Below are 10,537 nucleotides of genomic sequence, written 5' to 3'. Positions count from 1 at the left end.
TAGAGAGAGATAGATAGATAGATAGATAGATAGATAGATAGATAGATAGATAGATAGATAGATAGATAGATAGATAGATAGATAGACAGGGAGATGGATACACACACACACACACGTACTGTATATATATATATATATATATATATATATAGAGAGAGAGAGAGATACTATTATCTAGATAGATATATAGATAGATAGACAGACATAGACAGAAAGACAGAGGGATAGATGGAGATAGATAAATAGAGATAGATAGATAGATAGACAGACAGACAGAAACATAGATAGATAGTTAGATTTCAGTACTATAAGTATTTTGTCAGATTGACTGTCAATGTTAATCACGCATAAAGCAATAAAGAAAAAGCAACAACCGCGTTTTACTTCTAAATTCTGACATTGAATCTACGCACTTCAACCCATAAACTACATTAATATACGTACGCGCTTGGCATTCACGACACTCGTTACGTTACGATAAGTTCGCAGTTGCCATGGAGACCGCGCCAGCTTCACCGCTAATGCGCCACGACATTCCCTCACGCTCCTGCACATCCACCCGACAAATGACATGATCTGCTGTCGACAATGTGTTTAAAGTCAAACACAAAGCGTGTCCTTCACAACCTTCTGCCTTCCGTGTAACTGAAGCTCGTTGTTTTATTTTGCAGGAGTAAATTCACTTCATGTGAGAGATAGTCGGAGATAGCGGTTAGCCTAGCCTAGCGTGCTAATCCTTGAGCAGAACTGATCAAACTGTCAGAGTCTCGACTTCAATAAACCGTAAGACGCTTTTCCCCCCTTTATTTCATTGTCCTTATGATATACGTTACTTAAAGCTTTATATTTGTGTCTTTATGCGTTAAACAAGTAATACGTGCGCGTTTGCTTGTCGCGCTTGTGTGTTAACAGTATTAAACTGAATTAATCTCAGTATTAAAGTGGAAACGTTAAATATGTCAGATGTTTTATCTGTCAGTTTGCTAAACCAAAGAAAAAATGACTCAAAATGCATAAATACGCCAGAAGTTTACAGGAAATGTTGAGACTTATTTTTAGAGCAATTATGCTTTTGCATTGTTTTGTGCTAAATTGCAAATAACATTAAATCTTAGTTGTCTTAAAATAGTACTCGAGTATCACAGACATTAATATTGAGTTGTGTTTGTCAGTCATAAATGCATAATTTGATCTCCGTTTTTATGCTGTCATAATCAGCACTGCTTTATTATAAATTTTATATGTCTATTATATTTATTTTAGGCAAGGCAAGTTTGTTTATTTAGTTTATACATAGGTGTTTTACACAGAAATGAATTAAAATAAAGTAATTCAAATTTTAACAGTTATAAAAGGAAGTAAAAGGGTAAAAAGATGAACTCATCTGGCAAAATACAGTGTATTATATTTTTCACAGCTGCTTGTTTTACTGAGATGTTCCCATGTTCATTGTACTTTGCCTGTGGTTTGCCAAATAAACAAAAAAATTAGGAAGAGTTCTAGGAAATGAATCGATCCAATCAAAGGTTTGTCCAATCCAGATTTGGTCCCCGACCCCGAGTTTAATTTGAATTGGGAGAAAATATGAAAGCTGACTGTATGATTTCTTCAATGCCAGTTTTGAATCCCTTGTTTTTCTGCTGCTAATCCACGGGATGTTGTTTAAACAGGTGAAAGATGCCTCCCGGGACAGACGACCCCCGTAAACTCTTCATCCTGACCACAGTGGGGAACCACTTCAGCCTGGACACACCAGCATCTCAGTCCTGTCGTCCGCTCGATAACTTCCTCGATGATGGGAATGAGTTTCTGCTCGCCGTCAGCAGACACGCAAATGAGCTGCACTTCTCAAACAAGGTGTGCACAGCTTGATCTGAGCAATATTTGTTTAGTCACTTTAGCCAAAATCCTTTTAAAGGTATTATTAAGATTTGTCACTAGATGCGTTTAGTTATAGACGCCCCAATTATCAATACATTGTCTTACACAGTTTACTAGATCTTTTTAATACATTTTTAAAATGGATGTGAAAGTGTTTTGAACTGATTCAATGACATGGACAGTTTGAAATAGTTTTTTGTTATTTAAAGAAGCCATATTATGCCCTTCAAAGCAGGGGTGGGCGATATGGCAAAAATATCACATCACAATTTTTTTTTAGGAAAATCAAGATCACGATTCTTTTTCAATTTGGTTTTACTATTTTGCAAGTGGCTGTTCATTACAGCCAAACTAATGTCCCTATGTTAAAAACAAAGCCTTAGGTAACAAAAGAAAATAGAAAGACATACATTTAGGCCAGTGGTGAAGATAAAAATCGTTGTCATTATTTTCTTTGTTATTAAAAGAATAAGACAAGGTAAACATTACACAAATTAATATTCAAATTAAATAAAGAGTGCTTTATTTTTTCAGATGCAGTAGGTGTATTTAGCAGTAGCATTGAAGAAAGTAATTAATTGAACAAATATGAAATTAAAACACTACATGGACTTCACTGTATAAATTATTTATGCTTATTAAAGCTACTATTAAAGTTCTCAGTCAGTGAGTGATTTTCTCCTTGTGTTTTTTTGTTTTGTTTTATTAACACTAAAGGGATAGTTCCCTCAAAAATGAAAATTGTCTTAATTTACTCTCTCAAGATGTTTTAAACCCGAATAAGTTTCTTTCTTCTGTTGAATTATGCCTGAAAAGGTTCTGGAGTTTTTATCATATGTTAATTTAAAAAAATATATTGTATAAGATGACTTCTTGTTTATATTTGTTTTGTTTTTGTTGTATTTATATGATGTTTGTATTTTTGTAAATGAATTTTTGTCTGCTGACATGGCATGAAATAAAATAATCTGAATCTTTCTTCTGTTGAAAAAAAAAGTTAATCTGAATAATGTGGGTAACTGAACAGTTGCTGGTCCCCAGTGTATACTTTTTTTTTTCTCTCCTAGAAGTTAATGGGGACCAGCAACTGTTTGGTTACCCACATAAAAAAAAAAAAAAAATCTTCTTTTTGTGTTCAGCACAAGAAAGACATTAATACAGGTTTGGAACAACATTAGAGTGAGTAAATAATGACAGATTTTAAATTTTTTTTTGTGAACTATCCCTTTAAGAACAAGCGGCAGTACTATTTGTCGCGTTTAGACCAGCACGCGACGTGTTTAATATAGACCCATAGTACATCAGATTTTCTCTCAAATGTTTGCCTTCACATTTAGACATTTGACATTCTTTTCTTTATGACCGTTCATAACTTTTAACATTTAGTTACATTCAGTGTTTTACTTCAGTTACGTTAAAACATAGATTGGCCTGATCTGATACCAACCTGTTTGCCCCTCGACTAACTGTTATTGGGTCACACTACACTAGATCTGAACTTACTGACATACTGATGTTGTCTTTGTGTAGTTGGAGAGTATGGAGGGTGACGGCAGGGTTCTCGTGTTCTTCAAACCTCATCCGTGTGTCGTATCAGAGGAAAACCTGCACCGATCGGTCCTGGTGTCCTCCATGCTGGAGTCTCCCATCAGCACTCTGTACCAGGCCCTGCGACAGGTCTACGGCCCCGTCCTGCTGCAGGTCAGGTGTTTGGGGTTTCCTTGGGACGTTTTGTGCTAAATTGTAAATAAAATTAAATCTAAATAGAGTATCACAGAAATCAGTGATATAAACTGGTGTGAGAAATCAAATCTCCTCTTAAATGCCTCCAAAACTAGGGAGATGGTTATTGATTTAAGCGTGAGAGAGCTGGATATAACCCATCCTACATTAATCAATGGGGAACAAATTCAATTAGTAACAAATTATAAATACAACAGAGGCTGCATTTCTTAAAGTACGGACTGTCTTTTAATGTCCATAGCGTTATGTTTGAGTTGCTGGTATGGTGACGCTTCAGTGGCTCAGAAGAAATCACTACGAATGACAAGCAAACAGTTGGGAATTAAGTTAACAAGTATAAAGAGTATATATAAGAGAGAGTGCTAGTGCTGAATAATGCTAATATTGTGAATGATACGAGGAATCTTTTATCCTATGCTTTTGAATTACTGTTCCCCGATGCATGAAAACAGGTCCAAACTATCTTTTAGACTAGAAATTTGATTTTAAATGATTCTTCTTGTGTGGATTGGTGGTCAGCTGGTCTGGTCAGTGGTTACCTTAAATTAGATCTATTTTTTTTAATCTATATTGTTTGTGTATGCTAACAACAAACTACAACAAACGCTGGAAACTACTTTCACTACGGGGACAAATACACACTACTACTACTAGACTCTGCTTGCTTTTGTAATGTGATGTGTTGTATGTTTTCTGCTCTCTACAGGATGAGAAATGGAGTCAGTCGTTCGACTCAAAGCTTCAGTCTCTGCTCACAGATCTTGAGGTCGGGCTGGGCTCTGTGCTTAGACACTCGACACCAAAGGATTCTGGGAAACGGAGTCATTCAGAGTCAGATGTGTCAAGTGAGTTCTCCCATCTTGAGTTGTCGTACATTTAAATTGGCGGGTTGAATTTTATATAATATACATATTTCAGTTGTGGCATCTGAGTGCAAACTAGTGTTGTCAAATATACATTTTTCAATACTGCAATATCTGAAACTCATCTCTCAGACAGCAAGTGACGCACACACCCGCCTCTCCTCACTCACTCAATTCATTTGTTTCGGATGTATTAAGTATAATTTTACTCATTCCCGCAGATGTTGTGCTCATGCCCAATGTGCGTCTACATAAAGACACCATATTGGCTATAAAGCAGTATAACGGATCCGAGCTCTTAAAGTGACAGGAGCCTAATATACTGGCTGCCAAGTTATGAGACGATATTAAAATATCTATATGGCAGTTTTTCCCTCCATGTAAAAGTTAAAAAGGAGTGAAAACGCTGCGTGGCTTGTAACCACTAGCCACAGTGGCTGATGAGCAAAAAGTGAATGTCAAGTCCCCATGCTGATGTGTGCAGGTATCATGACCCCTCTGGATGAGTTCTCCTTCTGGGCCGATGTCAGTCGCTCTGGAAAGCAGAGCAGCGAGAGAGAGCGAGCGGCACACTTCACTGAGCTCTTCGCCACCATTGAGAAGGTACACACACACACACACACACATTAAGAGTTTTGATGCTCATGTGCACAGTATCGACTTATCTCACGATATAGGGATATCATGTATGGCCCATTATGTGTACATAAAAATAAATGTCACCAACATTTTGGCTATCGCAGTGCTCTCTGTCATCTCCGTGTTTGAGGCGAAAGCAGAGCACAGGTGTCACAGGAAGAACAATACAAATGCACTCGGTTTCAAAGCCGTAATCCACTGTCCTAGTTTCAAATATAAACATGACAGCGTGAAATGGTGTGCGCTCACAGCTAGGGTTAAAGGTTGGATCAGTGATTTCAGGCCCAAACATAAATGATCACATTCATTTAATCTTTCCTAACGATCCGCTAGCTAGGGGTGTAAATCGGAGTCTTCGATAAGCCAGCGATTTGATAATTTTTGATACTTCAGAATTCCCCGCGATACGATTAGATTCAATTCAACACTAGATTTATCATATGTATTAAGTTTCAAATAAATCAACAACAAAAAAATAGCCTTTTGTTGAGAATACAAAAACAGCATTTGTGGCGAGCGGGAGAACGGAGACACACAAGATTAGAATTATTATTTATAAGTTAGATACCAAGTCAACATTTCAAAATTGTCTCATCTTAATGTTTATGTTTTATATTATTTCAGCCTTATTTTCATTTAGGGATGCACCGATATGAAAATTTTAGCCGATACCGATAACCGATGATTCTTAATATTTGAAAGCCGATAACCGATATATCGGCCGATAAACTTAAATCCAAATTTTTATCTAATTTTGAGAGCCTGATTACAAATACAAAAGTCTCACAATTAAATCCATGTCCCAAGCGCACGATTATAATGATGTTCTCATTATAGTGTTGTATAGCCGATATGACAGATTTGCACTGCACATGTTGTCCCGAATCAGATTTTCATTTTTTGAAGAGATTTCAATCATATTTCAAGAAATTCAAAAACATAAACAGCACTCAACAAGTGTCTCAGCTGAAGGGAATAATACATTATTTATCGGCTTTAATATATCGGTCACAAGGCCGATAACGATGACATTAAAAATGAACATATATCGGCCGATACCGATATATCGTGCATCCCTATTTTCATTACCAATAAAAATTGTAATAGTTTAATTTTAGTTAACAATACTAGCACAATCAATGTTGAACGTCTATTATTATTAACTTAAAACAATTTTATTTCAGTTAGTTGCCAATACATAATTTCTAGCTTTTAAGGTTAATTATTTCATCTAATATTTATACTTTATTTTATTTCAATGTAGAAATGTAGAATACTTTTAGTTACAGTACCAATAACACAATGTCCATGAATTGGCTGTTTACATCAACTTTAAATCAGATCCAATCAATTTAAGCTGTTTTATAAAGATAAGTTTTAATTTCATGCTTGAAAACCAAGAACAAGTAACCCTCCATGGACTTTGAATCATGTGTTTGTTTCAGGACTACAGTAATCTGGATAGTTTCAGTCTGGTGGAGGTACAGGACCTGATTGAGAGCACACGTGAGACCGTAGATGACGTGTGGAAACAGAATGAGCACGCCGCCTATCCCGAGACGCGCATGATCAGACTCATGGATGTCATAGGTGCGACACCTGTGAAAGTTAGCCCATGATTTACTCACTCATTTTGGGTGAACTATCCCTTTAATAATATATTTGAGAAAGTACTAATAACGGTCCTGATGCACGTGTGTTCACAGGCGGAGCCCTCGGCAGGTTTGTACAGAGGAAGTTGAATGCCCTGCGCTTGTGGGAGGATCCTTATTTCACAGTCAGGGAGGGGCTTAAAGGGGGCGTGGCTGTCTGTGAGCAGTGGGTGGCGGCCTGTGAGCGCCTGACTGGTCAGGTGTGGAAACGCTACTCGCCTCATCCGTGGAGCGGAGAGAAACACCGGCCACAGGGGCTGGAGAGCCTCGCCCAGCGACTGGAGGAGGTCGGACCGCACACCTATCAAACCTTGCAGTATCATCTGCTGCATTATCTTATGATGTGTGTGTGTGTGTGTGTGTGTTTTAGGTGGTGCAGGTGCGATCTGTGTGTGAGAAACTGCAGCGTTTGTTATCCGGAGGGAAACAGCAGGTTTCAGCCGCACGTGTGTATCAGCCTTTCACGGGACTCAACCCGATACACTACAACCCTTATACTGAGGTACACACATACACAAGATGTTCACTACTGTATTTCCATTGCAAACACACTTTGATATATCACTCATGTGTTTAGCCCTTATGGAGAGCCGCGGTGTCTCAGTTTGATCGACTCATCGCTCCAGCTGAACAGGAAGCAGCTGGAAAGCTCAAGACCTTTATAATAGATGCACAGGACAGTCCGCAGCAGGTACACACACACTCACACTAGTCCTGTGTATCCAGACGTTTAGCTTTTTGTTTGAGTAATTTCGTTACTCTAGACAAGAATCGCCCACTTAGACAGAGAGAGACTGTCTGAGTGAGGGCGAGTGCATAGATATGAAGCAGCACAACTGTTTTCAACACTGATTATAATCATATTAGAGTGATTTCTGAAGGATCATGTGACACTGAAGACTGGAGTAATGATGCTGAAAATACAGGAATAAATGACACTTTACTATATATTCACATAGAAAACAGTTATTATAAATTCTAATAGTATTTCACTGTTTTTTTCCATATTTTTGATCAAATAAATGCAAAAAAAAAAATAAATAAAAAAAATTGCATATTAGGCTACTGTAAAAAACCATAATTAAAGTTGATTTTAGTTGATCATTAAGAAAAGTATTAGATAATATGGTGACCAAAATGATCACATACACAGAATCTTGTTCAAAAAGCCTAATACACAGTTAAATCAATTCACCAAGTTAATAATATTAAAGGTTTGTTTTAAAGGAGTGTCTTTCATCTTACCTACTAAACTTAAAAAAAGGTTAACACAAAAAAAAGGTTTTTATATAAAGATAAACCTCATATTTCAGCATTTAAATCATCTCTATAAAAAGAATGAGTCAATAAAGATACATTCCTGAAATTTATAGTGCACAGTAGCTTATCTTTTATTATTAATAGTAAAATTCGTACCGATTTTCCCATGGCTGTCGTTGCTATCGTGCTGTCGTGCGCCTATTTGAAACATAGAGGATTTGAAATAACGACCTCGAGCGCGCAAAAGACGCGATACGTGAACTAATCAGGAGATCCCCTTTCAGTTCAGTTCAGTTTAGTTTATTTATCCCTTAGGAAATTGGTTTTGCACAGGTGGTACACATCACAAAACGCACATGGACTTACACGAAACAAAAGGAACACACATGGTTACAGACTATTCAGCATTAAAATAGCAGTTGGTATGAATGAGTTCTTAAACCTCCTAGTTCCCCCCCCCATTACTCTATATCTGCGGCCAGATGGAAGGATAACAAACTCTTTATGCAATGGATGTGATGGGCAATTGATTATTGAAAAAGCTTTTTTGGCAACTCGTTTTTTAAAAATGTCCTGAGGCAATATCTGTTGAACTCCAATCACTTTAGAAGCAGTCATAATCAGCTTAGTCATTCTTTTCCTATTTGACAGGTTGATACATTCAAACCACACAATGTCACAATAAGAAATTACAGATTCGATAAAACTCCTATAAAACAGTGTCATTAACACAGAACATACTTTAAACGAGTTCATTTTTCTCAGAAAAAACATACGCTGCTGGACCTTTTTACAAATGGCATCCGTATTGGCATTAAAATTTAGTTTATTATCGATAATTGTACAAAAGCGACCTTGACATCGCTTCTGCGCACGGCACCTTCTCAGCAAGCAGGGCGCCATTGCCAATAGTTGAATCGAAATGGTAAAAAAATAGAAAAACTTGGCGGCACAGAGTATTGCCGCCCCCCATGTGACATGAAGAAATGCCGCCCCGGGCGACTGCCCGGTTCGCCCATGCCTAGAACCGCTACTGAGAAGAGTCTTCTTTCAAAAATCATACCAACCTCAAACTTTTTAACAGTATTAAAAATAAACTACTCATTATTTCACAGACCTCAGAAAGCATAGTTAAATATCTCAAATACGTTTCTTAAACAAAACTTAAATTGTTCACCTTGTGAACTTCCAGACGGTCTGTGTGCTTGATGTTTGACCTACTAAATTCACAGACAAACACTTGTTTTTCTCAACGTGGTTTCAGCTGCTGCAGGCCTTTCAGAAACACAGAGATCTGATCAAACGACCCACAATCAGCAAAGAACTGCAGCCTGAGAGAGAAACGCTCCTCACACGATTGCTGGACTACAACAAGGGTCAGATCACACACACTGAGCAATACAACCACATAAAAGACTGATTTGAAACACTCGTTTTGGCCAAAATTAGGTATTTTAAAAGTAAAAGTCATCACAAATGACTAAGGCTATCTAGATTGCCATACTATGAAGAGAGAAGACACCAGAGAGGTGTTTAAAGAGTTGTTCATGCTAGCTGTATTGTTGTGCAGGACTGCGGGCAGATTTTGAGAGCCGTTGTCACGGCGCTCCAGGAGAGAAAACCGGTCCTCTAGCAGGAAGAAACCTTCCTGAGGTCGTCAACAACATTGTGTGGGTCAGACAGCTGTTGCTTAAGGTAACGTACACACCGACAAGCTTTTCATGAGACACTACGGGCAGAACCATTGCTTTTACAGTTTTATGCCTATCTAATTTATATTCTGAAGGTTTTTTTTTTCATATATTATTTTCCTGATTTATATGTAAAATGTAATTCCAAAAACATGGCGAAAATATATTTTTCTGATATATGGAGTGATAAATATCTAAAATCCCCTCCATAAAAGCCTTTAATATTTCAGTAAAATGAATTTTGAATCCAATGTTTTATGACATTTATGCAAACTAGTGCATTAATTATAAAATGCCTCATTTGCATATTTAAACTACATTTCAGAGGGAAAAAAGGTCTTGATGTACTGTGTTTAAGCAGCTTATGAAAGCATAATTTTTTTAACTAATTAGTTAATAGGTATTAACGTTCTCTTAACTCAATTTACTGTTCATTGACTACTATTAGTGTGCTATTCATGGGTTTATCTCCCCCAAAAGTGTAAACATTGAGCCTCCCAGGCACCATTAAATCATTAAGAGCTGTCCGTTCAGATCTGTCAATCACTTTCCAGCTCAACTAATAGTGAGAGTTTGGGGCGTGGCTACTGTAGGAGGCGGAGCTTGGGGGTGTGGGACCATGACTGACACATTACATGCGAAGAGACGTTCGATTTTGGTGAAAACTCATTGCATTTAGAGCTTCACAGATTAAACAGGCCATTCAGCATCATCATGCACCGGTTCAGAAAGACACATGTACCCGTTTATAATGTTAGCCTAAACAGTTGTGGTCTGTCATGTCTGAAAATGCCCCCAATGCAGATTC

General features: G+C 37.4%; 1 protein-coding gene across 1 annotated transcript in view; it reads left to right on the top strand.

The window, feature by feature from the left end:
* The first annotated feature begins 502 nt into the window (after positions 1-502).
* dync2h1 (dynein cytoplasmic 2 heavy chain 1) overlaps positions 503-10,537 on the top strand; it is a 120,925-nt gene continuing 110,890 nt past the window's right edge. Inside the window, exons 1-11 of the mRNA XM_089121540.1 lie at positions 503-783; positions 1,671-1,857; positions 3,412-3,582; positions 4,331-4,469; positions 4,972-5,090; positions 6,572-6,716; positions 6,833-7,065; positions 7,149-7,280; positions 7,356-7,469; positions 9,303-9,414; positions 9,609-9,733. Coding sequence (XP_088977666.1) covers positions 1,678-1,857; positions 3,412-3,582; positions 4,331-4,469; positions 4,972-5,090; positions 6,572-6,716; positions 6,833-7,065; positions 7,149-7,280; positions 7,356-7,469; positions 9,303-9,414; positions 9,609-9,733 — 1,470 coding nt within the window. The 5' untranslated portion in view covers positions 503-783; positions 1,671-1,677. The remainder of the gene's footprint in view (positions 784-1,670; positions 1,858-3,411; positions 3,583-4,330; positions 4,470-4,971; positions 5,091-6,571; positions 6,717-6,832; positions 7,066-7,148; positions 7,281-7,355; positions 7,470-9,302; positions 9,415-9,608; positions 9,734-10,537) is intronic.

The sequence above is a fragment of the Pimephales promelas genome, chromosome 16, assembly GCF_988280905.1.
Source record: "Pimephales promelas chromosome 16, fPimPro1.hap1.1, whole genome shotgun sequence".
NCBI classification, from domain to species: domain Eukaryota; kingdom Metazoa; phylum Chordata; class Actinopteri; order Cypriniformes; family Leuciscidae; genus Pimephales; species Pimephales promelas.
The sequence above is the reverse complement of the archived record's forward strand: the minus strand, read 5'-3'. Positions and strand labels throughout refer to the sequence as shown.